The 14576-nt window shown below is 55.8% G+C and overlaps 1 protein-coding gene across 1 annotated transcript; it reads left to right on the forward strand.

Annotated features, from left to right (window-relative positions):
* Positions 1 to 47: 47 nt before the first annotated feature.
* On the forward strand, positions 48 to 13949 carry SNRNP40 (small nuclear ribonucleoprotein U5 subunit 40). The gene is made up of 10 exons (XM_053999006.1): positions 48 to 269; positions 1355 to 1484; positions 1989 to 2082; positions 2930 to 3095; positions 3844 to 3966; positions 6028 to 6148; positions 7091 to 7173; positions 7568 to 7629; positions 9680 to 9783; positions 13568 to 13949. Exons 1-10 carry the CDS (start codon positions 48 to 50, stop codon positions 13615 to 13617), a joined length of 1155 nt encoding a protein of 384 aa, XP_053854981.1. The 3' UTR covers positions 13618 to 13949.
* Positions 13950 to 14576: the final 627 nt, after the last annotated feature.

Consider the following 14576-nt stretch of genomic DNA (forward strand, 5'->3'; position numbering starts at 1 on the left):
GGCGCCGGCAGCCAATGGGGCGCGGGGGGCGGGGCCCGGCGCCCGCCATGATCGAGCAGCAGAAGCGGAAGGTCCCGGGCCCCGGCCCCGGCCCCGGCCCCGCTCCCGGGGCCCCCCCGGGCCCCGCCGCCCCCGGCGCCGCCCCCGCGCCCGGCCCCGACCTCCCGCTCGTCCCCGCGCCCGCCAAGCGGCCCCGCCATGACCTGCCGGGAGCGCCGGGCACGGGCGGCGCGGGGGGACAGCCTGCGGCCGGAGCTCTGCTGCAGGCGGTAACGGGGGGAACGTGAGGGGAGGGCGGGAGGAGATGCGGGTGGGATGGAGAGGTGAGGGGAGAGGGCCGGGGGTGGTTCCAGTAGGAGGGAAGAGCTACGAGCGTGCTGGGGCTGGGCACTGCTGGGGCACCTGCAGTGCTGCGGTCGGTTCCGGGCCCCTCGGTTCAGGGGCGTCCAGGGGACGGAGCTGGGAAGGGGCCGGAGCCCCAGGAGGGGCTGAGGGAGCTGGGAAGGGGCTCAGCCTGGAGAAAAGGAGGCTCAGGGGGGACCTTGTGGCTCTGCACAGCTCCTGCCAGGAGGGGACAGCCGGGGGGGTCGGGCTCTGCTCCAGGGAACAGGGACAGGAGGAGAGGGAACGGCCTCAGGCTGGGCCAGGGCAGGCTCAGGGTGCAATCAGCAGGAATTTCCCCATGGAAAGGGGGCTCAGGCCTTGGAACTGCCCAGGGAGGTTTGGAGTGCCCATCCCTGGAGGTGCCCAAGGAATTCCTGGAGGTGGCACTGAGAGCTCTGGGCTGGGGACAAGGTGGGGATCAGCTGGGACTCGATGTCCTTGGAGCTCTTTTCCCACCTCATTTCTGGGATGCTGAACACCAGAATCCCAAAGGCTTTTCCCAGAAGGGAATATCCATCCAAGCCAAGCCCCAGAAGCAGAGGTGTCCCTACCCAGCCCTGTCTGGCAGGGAACATTTCCTGTTCCCCCCCAGCTCCAAACCCCTCACCCCAACAGCAGAAAATGAGCCCTGAAAGTCCTTAAAATCCCATTCTTGCATATTGGGGGGAAATTTCCTCATGGGAAGGGGGCTCAGGGATTGGAACTGCCCAGGGAGGTTTGGAGTGCCCATCCCTGGAGGTGCCCAAGGAATTCCTGGAGGTGGCACTGAGAGCTCTGGGCTGGGGACAGGGTGATGATCAGTTTGCCTCGGGCACCTTGGAGCTCTTCTCCAGCCTCAGCAATGCTGGGATGCTGGAATTTCTGCAAGGTGGGATGTGCTGTGGGAAGGTGCCGATGCTCGGCAGGGCTGGCAGGCTGGCCCCCCCCGGCCTTGTCCTTGTCCCCTCACGGTGTCCCCTGTGTCCCGCAGGGCCCCCCGCGCTGCTCCTCGCTGCAGGCCCCCATCATGCTGCTCTCAGGACACGAGGGGGAGGTTTACTGCTGCAAGTTCCACCCCAACGGCAACACCCTGGCCTCGGCTGGCTTCGACAGGCTCATCTGTGAGTGGCACTGCTGTCCCCTGCTGTCCCCTGCTGTCCCCCGGGCTCAGGCCCTGCTGCTGAGGGGTTTCAGCTCAGCCCTCAGCTGGCTGGGTGAGAATTGCTTCCCCCTGGGGGTGCAGGAAGCTTTTCCCAGCTCCTCGGGCAGGTGCCCCAGTGCTGGTGGTGCTGGAAAGGTGCCTGGCTGGCTGCCAGCTGTGACAGCCCTGGGTCCCTGTCACACAGGTCCCAGAGGTCTGCAGAAATGCAGGTTTTAATGCTTAGGCTTGCTGAAGCAAAGATGATAATTTTTCTTAATAAATTCACCTCAAAGAAGATCCCTAAAGCTCCTGTGCCCTGGGGCTCACACGATGCCTTGTCACTGCTGTGAATTGTCCCAGCTGGGACTCAGCAGTGGGGATGGTCCACCCTCCACTTTGCTGAGACCCCCAAGAGCAGCTCCATGCACAGCAGGGGCTGTTCCCGAGCTTTTCCTGTGCTCAGCTGTCCCTTGCTGTCCCCCAGTGCTCTGGAACGTCTACGGGGACTGTGACAACTTTGCCACCCTGAAGGGACACAGCGGGGCTGTCATGGAGCTGCACTACAACACGGATGGCAGGTGAGGGCAGGGGCTCTGTGCTGCTCAGGGAAGGGGCTGCAGCCCCAGGAGAGGCTGAGGGAGCTGGGAAGGGGCTCAGCCTGGAGCAAAGGAGGCTCAGGGGGGACCTTGTGGCTCTGCACAGCTCCTGCCAGGAGGGGACAGCCGGGGGGGTCGGGCTCTGCTCCAGGGAACAGGGACAGGAGGAGAGGGAACGGCCTCAGGCTGGGCCAGGGCAGGCTCAGGGTGCAATCAGCAGGAATTTCCCCATGGGAAGGGGGCTCAGGCCTTGGAACTGCCCAGGGGGTTTGGAGTGCACCTGGAGGTGCCCAAGGAATTCCTGGAGGTGGCACTGAGAGCTCTGGGCTGGGGACAAGGTGGGGACCAGGCACAGCTGGGACTCGATGTCCTTGGAGCTCTTTTCCCACCTAAATGGTTCTGGGATTGTTACCTGTGCTCAGTCCGTGGGCACCAAGGCCTTGTAGTGTGGGCAAAGGATCTGGGGGCACCTGTGACCCCCCCCAGTGCCATTGATGCAGTTTTGGGGCACATGGGGAAGTTTGTGTTGGGTGCCTGGGAGTCACTGGGGAGGGGGAGAGGGAACAAGTGAGACACTGGTTAATTTAAGAGGCTGTTCCACCATTGCTGCTGAGCTTTGCTGAGCTGTGCTCATCCCAGATGCTGCTTGAGGAGGCAGAAAAACAATTTACAGCAGGGATTAAGGGGAGTTTATCCATGCAGCTGTTCCGGTGTCAGGCAGTGTTTCAGGCTCCTCCAAAACACCAACGGGGGAGGTTCTTCTCCCTCTGGTTATTCCTGAAAGGAAACGGGAAGGGAGCTGAGCCCTCACAGTGGGTGTTGCCTGCAGCATGCTCTTCTCAGCATCCACGGACAAAACCGTGGCTGTGTGGGACAGCGAGACGGGGGAGAGGGTCAAGAGGCTCAAGGGCCACACGTCCTTTGTCAACTCCTGCTACCCTGCCCGGAGGGGACCCCAGCTCGTGTGCACCGGCAGCGACGATGGCACTGTCAAGGTCAGTGTGTGCCCTGGGCAAAGCCTGGGGGGAAAAAAGGTGGAGAAGCTTTTTAGGATCTTCCCGTTTAACTGGGCTGAATTCAGCCTTTTGGTACTCGTTTTGTTGTCGCCCTGAGTTCAGAGTCAAAAATGTGACAGCAAATTTCACTGCTCCGTTTTTTCTGTACTTCTCAGGGGGATTGGGAAGGTTGAGCTGCTCAGCTGGGATTTTTGTGCTGCTCTGGATCTGCACAGCTCCTGCCAGGAGGGGACAGCCGGGGGGGTCGGGCTCTGCTCCAGGGAACAGGGACAGGAGGAGAGGGAACGGCCTCAGGCTGGGCCAGGGCAGGCTCAGGGTGCAATCAGCAGGAATTTCCCCATGGAAAGGGTGCTCAGGCCTTGGAACTGCCCAGGGAGGTTTGGAGTGCCCATCCCTGGAGGTGTCCAAAGAGACAGAAAATCAGAAATCAGAGTTTATTTCTGGATTAGCAAAGCATGAGAAAACTATTCCTGAAATCTGGGCTGGCCCCTTCTTGTTTCTCCTGTACTGGCTCCTTTTTCCCTCTTCTGAAATCTGTGCTGGTCTCTTCTTCCCTGCCTTCATTCCTGTGCTCCAGACACAGCAGATTCAATGTTTTTTATGAAGATCTCCAGATCTGATGTTTTTTATGAGACCTACAAAGGGATTTCAGGACAACAGGCTGAGTCCCTGCCAATATCTCTGCAGTGATTTTGTTGTTAAATATCGGTGCCACATTTCTTTCCAGCTGTGGGATATCAGGAAAAAAGCTGCTGTCCAGACATTCCAGAACACCTACCAGGTCCTGGCTGTCACTTTCAATGACACCAGCGACCAGATCATCTCTGGAGGCATCGACAATGACATCAAGGTAGGACCCTGTGTCCCTTTCCCACTGTGCCCACCTTTTCCATCCTGTCACACCTTGTGTTGCCCAAGGACAGCCGTGGGTGCCACCTGCTGAGTTTTACATCCCAACCCCCCTGGACCTGCTGTGTCCATCTCTGCTGGTGGTACAGGGCCAATAAAGTGGCATGGAGCAGTGACAGGCTGGCAGTGACAGCGTGGCATTCGGGTGTCCCAGCACTGCTGTCACTTGCTGGAGCCAGCGTGGAATGCTGGCTGTGCTGGCAGCCTGGGACAGTGCCACGTGTGAGGTAAGCTGAAGAGAGCGTGGTGACACGTCCCCTCTGTGCCCTCTGCCCCAGTTTGCGGCTCCCCCTGGCACCTGGTGCTGTGGAAAGTTCTTATTTACCAGTGAGCTCAGCGTTTCGTCCAGCTGATTGCCCTGGGGGCTGCAGGGCTCACGCTGTCCCCGTGCCCTCAGCCCTGTCACAGCCTGTCCCCAGCCTGTCACAGCCAGTGCTCGGTGTGGCACTGCCACCAGGGCTGTCCCCAGCCTGTCACAGCCAGTGCTCGGTGTGGCACTGCCACCAGGGCTGTCCCCAGCCTGTCACAGCCAGTGCTCGGTGTGGCACTGCCACCACGGCTGTCCCCAGCCTGTCACAGCCAGTGCTCAGTGTGGCATTGCCACCAGGGCTGTCCCCAGCCTGTCACAGCCAGTGCTCAGTGTGGCACTGCCACCAGGGCTGTCCCCAGCCTGTCACAGCCAGTGCTCAGTGTGGCACTGCCACCAGAGCTGTCCCCAGCCTGTCACAGCCAGTGCTCAGTGTGGCACTGCCACCAGGGCTGTCCCCAGCCTGTCACAGCCAGTGCTCGGTGTGGCACTGCCACCAGGGCTGTCCCCAGCCTGTCACAGCCAGTGCTCGGTGTGGCACTGCCACCAGGGCTGTCCCCAGCCTGTCACAGCCAGTGCTCGGTGTGGCACTGCCACCAGGGCTGTCCCCAACCTGGCAGAGCTGTCCCCAGCCTGTCACAGCCAGTGCTCAGTGTGGCACTGCCACCAGAGCTGTCCCCAGCCTGTCACAGCCAGTGCTCAGTGTGGCACTGCCACCAGAGCTGTCCCCAGCCTGTCACAGCCAGTGCTCAGTGCCACCAGGCTGCTCCCACTGCCCCTCTTTGGGAAGAACAGCCTGGAACTGTGGGAACTGGGGAGCTCCTGCTCTGTGCCAGGGGATTTGGGGGATTCTGGGGCCAGTCCAAGAGGAATTCTGCAGGCCTGGGGCTGCTGACATTGAATCCTTGGAATTTGAATGTATTCACTTAGAAATATTTTAAAAGGCAAATTCTGGCTTTCTAGAAACCCATAAACTTCCAGCCTCGTGTTTTCATAGCATCATGGAGAGGTTTGGAAGGAAAGGATGAAATCCCCCCCAGTGCCACCCCTGCCCTGGCAGGGACACCTCCCACTGCCCCAGGTGCTCCCAGCCCCAGTGTCCAGCCTGGCCTTGGGCACTGCCAGGGATCCAGGGGCAGCCCCAGCTGCTCTGGCAATTCCAGCCCAGCCCCTCCCCACCCTGCCAGGGAACAATTCCCAATTCCCAAGATCCCATCCAGCCCTGCCCTCTGGCACTGGGAGCCATTCCCTGTGCCCTGTGTGTGTGGGGCTGCTGCTGTGTAACACCTTGGGGCTTGAACACCTCCGGGTACAAATCTGAGTCACAAATCCCATTTTCCTACAACTGCCATTGAGCTCCAGCAGCTGGAACCCACAGCTGATGGCAGCTGTGTGCCAGCAGTGCCTGTGTGGGGTGCTGTGGGGTGCTGTGGGGTTGCTGTGGGGTGCTGTGGGGTTCTGTGGGATGCTGTGGGGTGCTGTGGGATGCTGTGGGATGCTGTGGGGTGCTGTGGGGTGCTGTGGGATGCTGTGGGGTGCTGTGGGATGCTGTGGGATGCTGTGGGATGCTGTGGGGTGCTGTGGGGTGCTGTGGGATGCTGTGGGGTGCTGTGGGATGCTGTGGGGTGCTGTGGGGTGCTGTGGGGGGCTCTGGCAGCTGCAGCTCCAGCACTCCTGGCTGTGTTTCTGTGCCAGGTGTGGGACCTGCGGCAGAACAAGCTCACCTACACCATGCGGGGCCACGCCGACTCGGTGACGGGCCTGAGCCTCAGCTCTGAGGGCTCCTACCTGCTCTCCAACGCCATGGACAACACAGGTACACCCTGCTGGGCCCCCAGGGACACCTCTGGCTGCTCCTCCTGGGAGAACAGCACTGAGCTGGCCTGGGCTGCAGGGAGCTGGGCTCCAGAGCTGAACCGTGAAGTTGGGTCCTTGATGGGGAGAGCAGCTGCCTCAGGGGGGTTTGTCCCAGCTGGGAGGGACCTGGGGACACGAGCCGTGGCACAGGTTATCCTGCAGGGCCTGGGGACAAGAGCCATGGCACAGGTTATCCTGCAGGACATTGGGGACAAGAGCCATGGCACAGGTTTGTCCCTTCAGCAGGAGTGACAGCTCAGATCCTGCAGGACATTGGGGACAAGAGCCATGGCACAGGTTTGTCCCTTCAGCAGGAGTGACAGCTCAGATCCTGCAGGACATTGGGGACAAGAGCCATGGCACAGGTTTGTCCCCTCAGCAGGAGTGACAGCCCAGCTCCTGCAGGGCCTGGGGACAAGAGCCATGGCACAGGTTATCCTGCAGGGGTTTGGGACAAGAGCCATGGCACAGGTTATCTTACAGGACATTGGGGACAAGAGCCATGGCACAGGTGATCTGTGCACTCTGGGCCTGGCTCGTGTCCAGGTGGCTTGGGTGTGTCCCCTCAGCAGGAGTGACAGCCCAGCTGCCCCCCTGCCTGTCCCACTGTCCCTCAGTGAGGCTGAGCCCATCAGGCCCGTGCCCCTGGGATGTGTCAGGATGAGGAAAAGCCTCTCTAAGGAGGTGGTGGCTCAATTTTGGCATGGCAGGTTGGGAATTTTTTGTAATTCCACCTTGCTGCTGTTTGTGCCAGAGCAAAGCCTCCTGCAGGGAAAGCTGCTGGTTCCCCCTGGCCTTTGGGGAATGGGGTCAGGGAGCCTGTCCTGGGCACAGGGGCTCTGCCAGGGCTGCCTGTCCCTGTCCCTGTCCCCCTCAGCTGCTGGCTCTGCTTCTGTTGCAGTTCGGATCTGGGACATCAGGCCCTTCGCCCCCAAGGAGAGATGTGTGAAGATTTTCCAGGGAAATGTCCATAATTTTGAAAAGGTGAGTGTGTTCCACTCCTTGTTCAATTCCCTCTGCTATTAACTTTTCTCTAAATTGTTTTTTTTTTCAATGCAAGCTTAGGCCAGAAAGGCTTTAATAAGAACTCAAAGGAAGATGAATCCACAAAGTGGGTTCCAATTAAAGCCTCAGTAACAAGATTTCTTTGCTCAGTTCATTTGTAATTAGCTGTAAATTAAGTATTTTCTACACTTACCATCTACTTTATGTGAAATAACAAGGCACTGGCTGTTTCCAGCAATAAAATAAAATCTGTAATTACTATCTCATCTTCCAAGGGAGATCATTAAAGTGGTGCTGGTTAAAGTCTCGTGGTGATTTGAGTGCAAGGAAAAGGGGGGAACTAAATAGGTCTGTGCATGTTCTTTTGTTTTAGAACCTTCTGAGGTGCTCCTGGTCCCCAGATGGCAGTAAAATTGCAGGGGGCTCTGCTGACAGGTGAGTTGCCACTGCATTCCTCTGGCCCCAGGCACCCCAGATGGATTTGCAGCGTTCCCGGATCAGAATCTCCAGGCTCAGGGTCGTGTGTAGAGTGTGAAATCCCAAACAGCCCTCGGGGAGTTTCCCTGATTTCCACAGGGATGTGCTTCTGCTGCTTTGGGCTCCGTGGAGGAGCATCTGCCTGTTGTAAAACCTGGTTATTATTGTCAAAAGCTGGCTGAGGCTCTGCCCTGTCCCACCCCCAGCAGGTGACAGGGACACCTTTGCCACTGGCTTGGACCCCTGATGTCCTGGCAGAAGTTTGGGGGGGGGTCTTTGAGAGCAGGGTCTGTGTGTGGGGTTGGAGGATGAGGAGCAGAAATCCCAATTAAATCCCTGCATGGAGGGATTCCAGGGATCATTAATGACTCCTCCTTTAATTAAGGAGAAAAAAAATCAATTGGCACATCTCAGACTTGTAAATGAAAGATTCTGTAAAGTGAGCTGAGAAGGGGAAAGGGCAGAGGGAGGAAGCAGACAAGGGTCTGAAGGTCCCTGTGAAGGACACCAGTGTCCCCTGGAGCAAATCCAGGCCCAAATCCAGTGCCAGGCAGACAGGAATTCCTACAGGCATGCCAGGGCATGGAGCAGCAGTAATCACCAGATTAATGAGCTTCTGATAGCAGAGAGGCAGAACTTGAGCTCTCCCTGTCCAGATTTAGTGGGGCAGCTGTCCCAGCATGAGCTGGGGCTGTGATTGCCCCCAGCCCTGCTGGGCTCTGAGTGGGGAGGGAGGATTCCTGCCCTGGGGGGAGAGAGCAGCTCCTGCCCTGGGGAGAGCAGGAATTCCTGCCCTGGGGGGAGAGCAGGAATTCTTGCCCTGGGGAGAGAGCAGCTCCTGCCCTGGGGAGAGAGAGCAGCTCCTGCCCAGGGGGGAGAGAGAGCAGGAATTCCTGCCCTGGGGAGAGAGAGCAGCTCCTGCCCTGGGGGGAGAGAGCAGCTCCTGCCCTGGGGAGAGAGAGCAGCTCCTGCCCAGGGGGGAGAGAGAGCAGGAATTCCTGCCCTGGGGAGAGAGAGCAGCTCCTGCCCTGGGGGGAGAGAGCAGCTCCTGCCCTGGGGAGAGAGTGAGCAGCTCCTGCCTTGGGGAGAGAGAGCAGCTCCTGCCCTGGGGAGAGAGTGAGCAGCTCCTGCCCTGGGGAGAGCAGGAATTCCTGCCCTGGGGAGAGCAGCTCCTGCCTGGGTCCCCGTGGGCAGGCTGAGCCCTGCTCTGGGCAGGTGTGCCTGGAGTTTGGGTCACTTGCTTCATTCTGCAGGTGCTGGTGGAGCTCAGGGCTCTGAGAGCTCCTGGGGCAGGTCCCAGCAGAGCTTCCCACAGCTGGGAATTCCCACAGGGATTTTGGGCTCGGTTTCCCTGACTCTGAGGCCGTTTTTAAGAGAAGTGTGAAAGCTGAGCTGTGCCTGGTGCCCCCAGGGAAGGATCCTGGGGGGTTCTCAGCTCAGCCTGGGGCTCAGGCAGGAGTCAGCAGTGGGTGAGGCCTGGCAGGGGGTGATCAAAGGGCTCAGTGTGATCCCATCACTCCCTCATGAATGCTGGCAAGTGGCTCGTGTGGCAGAGCTGGAAGAAATCCCATCTTGAGAGCTGCTGGCTGGGAGGGGTTGCGGTGCAGCAGGGGCTGGGGGGCTCTGGGCTCCTCACTGCCAGCCCAAGGGGGTGCCTGGACATGCACAGAGTGTTGGGGGGTGTTTGGGAGGGTGAGACCCCCTCCTCCCCACTCCCAGTGCTGATTTGCCCCCTGTCCCTGCACTATCAAGCATTTCTTTGGCCTCACAGCTTCCAAATCCATCTCTGTGCCCTGAGGGGTGAGGTGCACTGTTGGCAGTGAGGTTTTTGCCACTCTTGTCTCCTCCCTGCTCATGCCTCTGCTCTCCTGGGCCTGTCAGAGCAGCATTTTTCTCCTGGAAGTTGCTGTTCATCCTCACAAAGATCATTCCAGCGGGCTGCAGAACCACCTGGGGGCACAGGTCTTTTGCTTGGCCCGTGCCTGCCCTCACCAGGACTCTGTTGCAGGTTTGTGTACGTGTGGGACACCACCTCCAGGAGGATCCTGTACAAGCTGCCTGGCCATGCTGGCTCTGTCAATGAGCTGGCCTTCCACCCCGAGGAACCCATCAGTAAGTGCTCCCCACTCCCAGGGCAGCAGCTCCGGGGCTCACGGAGTGCTCATCCTCTGGGAAGTGACCTCAAAATTGCCAGAGTGGCTCAGATTATCCAGTATCAGATTTAGGGCTGGCAGAGCCTTGTTTGCTCATCTCCAGTTGGGTGGGGACACCCTGGGCTGAGCACGGGGACTCTGGGACTGGGCTGGGGACACCCAGAGGGCAGCAGGGTGGCACTTGCTGTGGGCTGGGGGTGGCTGCCACTGCCCAGGGGCCATGAGGAAAGGGTTTGGAATAGCTGGGATGCCAGGGGTATAACCATGTTTGGGGGTTCCATGAGGACATGGATCACCTGGGAGCCTGAGGGGTCCTAACTTCCCCAAAAGCTGTAGGAAGCAAATCAGAGAATCACAAAATCACAATCCCAGAATGGTTTGGGTTGGAAGGGATCTTAAAGCTCCTCCAGTGCCACCCCTGCCATGGCAGGGACACTTCACTGTCCCAGGTGCTCCCAGCCCCAGTGTCCAGCCTGGCCTTGGGCACTGCCAGGGATCCAGGGGCAGCCCCAGCTGCTCTGGCAATTCCAGCCCAGCCCCTCCCCACATCCCAGGAAACAATTCCTTCTGAAAATCCCACCCAAAGGAAGCTCTTGGTGCAGTGGGTTTGGGCCCTGTTCTGGAGGTGTCTCACACGTGGCACCACACTCGGAGCTGGGTGATGCAAAGCTCGTGGTGGCTTTTCAGAGCCATTTGAAGCTGGGACCAGGCCCCATTCCCCTTTCCTGGTCCAGCATGGGCTGGGCAGGACTGCAGGGTGCTGTGTTTCCATGGAAACACTCACCTTGGCCTGGTCAGCAGCCCAAAATTACCAGCAGTCAACCCCAGAGGCAAGGCAAGGGAGCTCTGGATTTGTTGCTGGGTGTCCACAGCTCTGCCTGGGGCTGGGGCTGTGCTGGAGGAGCAGAGCCAGCTCCTCTCTGGGTGTGGGATCCTGTGCTCAGCTCCTCTTGACAAAAAAAACATTACTAAAAACCTAGTGAGTCGTGCAGCTGCTGGCTGGGCACTCCTGGGATGTTAATCCAGAAATCACTGCAGGGTTCTCACCTGGGGGGCAGCCAGGCTGTGCCAGGGTGACAAAAACCGGGCTGGGAATTGGTGCAGAAACCCCCAGAGCTCTCCTGGACAGGGGTTAAACTACTGCTGGTGTCTTTTGGGTCATTCTTGTGAATTCCCTGAAGAGGGGAAGGGGCTGGAGCCCCAGGAGAGGCTGAGGGAGCTGGGAAGGGGCTCAGCCTGGAGAAAAGGAGGCTCAGGGGGGACCTTGTGGCTCTGCACAGCTCCTGCCAGGAGGGGACAGCCGGGGGGGTCGGGCTCTGCTCCAGGGAACAGGGACAGGAGGAGAGGGAACGGCCTCAGGCTGGGCCAGGGCAGGCTCAGGGTGGATATTTGGGAAGAATTCTCCATGGAAAGGGCTGTCCAGCCTGGCACAGCTGCCCAGGGCACTCAGTGGTGGATCCCCATCCCTGGAGGGATTTAACAGCCCTGTGGATGTGGCACTTGGGGACACGGGCAGTGGCTGGCCTTGGCAGGGCTGGGTTAAAGGTTGGACTCGATGATGTCAGGGGGCTTTTCCAGCCTGGGTGATTTTATAATTCCATAAAGACATCAGAATCTGGCCCTTCTGACCCGTGTTCAGCCCTGGTGGTGGAGTCCCTTCCCTGGAGGTGTTCAGGGTGCCTGGGGATGTGGCACTGGCGGGCAGGGGTGACCCTGGGCGTGCTGCCAGCTGCCTTTGGTGGCCTCAGGGATGTTCCCCAGGCTCAGGGATGCCACTTGTGTGGCTCAGGTGATTTATTAAAGAAATATGGATATTGATCTAGCACCAATACCCGACTGTGATGGACAAAAACTCTCTGACAGTTTAAAGTTAGAAAGTGTATGTTCATTGCGGCGCCGGGCAGCGTGCGGGACAGCTCCCAAATACACACTGCACCTTTCCAATGATTGCAGAGTCCTTTTATCCACACCAGAATTGAATACCCAAAATACAAATACATCTTCATAATTTTGGTACATCCCATTCCTCGCTTCCTATGCTAATCATTCCCAAAGCTATTAAGCATCCTTAAATGGGTCGGTGGTCCCTTTCATGGGGAGGGGTCCCAAAGTGAGGAAGTAAATGAAGTCTTCCCCATTCTGACCTTTCTACCTTTTCGATGCAAATATGACAAATGAACCTTGGTAGAACTCCCATTCCCTGTCTTCAATTGGTTTCAGAACAGAGGAGGCCCACAATTGTCTCATGTTCCTAAAAGCTGTTTGTCAGTTTCTATATTCCTCATTATAAACCCAGCTAACTAAACATGGTGTTGACAAGCAATCAATTCTTAGTTAACTACTAACTCTTAACTTCATCAAGGCCTACTTACAGAATCCTTTTATTTTAATTAACTCCAGTAAGGCTTGTCTCTAACTAAAATCTTAGCTCCTCCAAGATCTCTGAATCTCTTAAAGTTTATGTGTCACAGGGCCGGTGGGAGCTGGGAGCCAGCTGGGAATGGTGCCCTGGGGACGCTTCCCTGGCCAGATGTGCCCTCTGGTGGCGCTGGCAGAGCCCGGCTGGAGCTCAGCACTCCCCGGGTGACAGTCCCCGCTCGGGAGCCTGCCCGAGGGGTCCGTGCACCTCCCTGCACTCCCCAGCTCTGCCGTTCCCTGCAGCCGGGGACGGGGGGTTTGGGAAGCAACTGCAACCTGGAGTCTGGGCTGTGGCCTTGGGAGCTCTCAGACCACTGGGGTGATCTTTGTACTCCGTTTCAGGTTTTATATTTAATTCTTGCATTTATTTCAGTTTTTATATTTAATTCTTGCATTTATTTCAGTTTTTATATTCATTTTTTGTACTCCGTTTCAGGTTTTATATTTTAATTTTTGCATTTATTTCAGTTTTTATATTCATTTTTTGTACTCCGTTTCAGGTTTTATATTTTAATTTTTGCATTTATTTCAGTTTTTATATTTTAATTTTTGTATTCTATTTCAGTTTTTATATTCAATTTTTTGTATTCTATTTCAGTTTTTATATTCATTTTTTGTATTCTATTTCAGTTTTTATATTCAATTTTTTGTATTCTATTTCCGTTTTTATATTCAATTTTTTTCTTCTATTTCAATTTTTATATTTAATTTTGGTATTCTATTTCAGTTTTTATATTCAAATTTTTGCATTCTGTTTCAGTTTTTATATTTTATTTTTTGCATTCTATTTCAGTTTTTATTCAATTTTTTGCATTCTATTTCAGTTTTTATTCAATTTTTTGCATTCTATTTCAGTTTTTATTCAATTTTTTGCATTCTATTTCAGTTTTTATTCAATTTTTTGTATTCTGTTTCAGTTTTTATATCTAATTTCTGTATTCTATTTCAGTTTTTATATTCTGTTTTAATTTTTTGCATTCTATTTCAGTTTTTATGTTTTAATTTTTGTATTTCTATTTCAGTTTTTATGTTTTAATTTTTGTATTCTATTTCAGTTTTTATATTCAATTTTTTATTCTGTTTCAGTTTTTGTATTCTAATTTTTGTATTCTGTTTCAGCTTTTATATTCTAATTTTTGTATTCTATTTCAGTTTTTATATTCAATTTTTTTCTTCTATTTCAGTTTTTATATTTTATTTTTTCTATTCTGTTTCAGTTTTTATATTCTAATTTCTGCATTCTGTTTCAGCTGTTATATTCTGTTTTAATTTCTCTATTCTCTTTTAATCTCTTTGTTCCTTCCTTTCCCTGCCCCTGGCTGCAGTTCTCTCCGCATCCAGTGACAAAAGGCTGTACATGGGGGAGATCCAGTGATCCGCGGGGGGCTCCGGATGCTGGGCTGCGGGAGCTGCGTGGATTCACCTCCATGGAGGTGGAGCAGGTGACAGCCCCCCCGTGCAGCCTGGCCCCTCTCCACATCTCACTGTGCAGCTTCTTCCACCTCCCCTGTCTCTGGGGAGGCAGGAAAACTTGGAATTGAAAGGAATTTTGTTTTGGCTGTGCCACTGACAATGAAACCCTTCTCCAGACCCCTTGAAATTGAGAACTTTTGGTTCAGTTCCACACGTGGCCTGTATATTCCCTGTCCCGTTTGCTTTGGGGTTTTTTGATACAGTTAAAACTGCAATAAATGGCTTTTTTACACAGCTCAGTGCCTGGGGTTCATTGCTCTGGTTACTTTTCTGTTCTCCAGAATTAAATCCAGGTCCTCACCCATAGATAACCAGGGAAATCATTGAGGTGGAATGATGGAATTATTAATGGGATAACCAAACTCATGGAATGGTTTGGGGTGGGAGGGACCTTAAATCCCATCCAGTGCCACCCCTGCCCTGGCAGGGACACCTCCCACTGTCCCAGGTGCTCCCAGCCCCAGTGTCCAGCCTGGCCTTGGGCACTGCCAGGGATCCAGGGGCAGCCCCAGCTGCTCTGGCAATTCCAGCCCAGCCCCTGCCCACCCTGCCAGGGAACAATTCCCAATTCCCAAGATCCCATCCAGCCCTGCCCTCTGGCACTGGGAGCCATTCCCTGGCTCCTGTCCCTGCAGGCCTTGTCCCCAGTCCCTCTCCCAAATCCAGGGAGGATTCTCCAGGTCCTGGCAGCTGCCCACGTCCACCTCCCATCGTTCCCCTGACTCCAGTGGGAATGGCAGGCAGGATCCCGTGGGAATGGCTGCTGCAGCCCTGGGGCTGTCCCTGGAGGTGTCCCTGGTCCCCTGGGGTGTCCCATGGTCTGTGCCTCAGTGGATGAGTGACAGGAGCCCTGAGGGAGGT

Source organism: Vidua macroura, chromosome 25 (assembly GCF_024509145.1).
Source record: "Vidua macroura isolate BioBank_ID:100142 chromosome 25, ASM2450914v1, whole genome shotgun sequence".
Classification (NCBI taxonomy): Eukaryota; Metazoa; Chordata; class Aves; order Passeriformes; family Viduidae; genus Vidua; species Vidua macroura.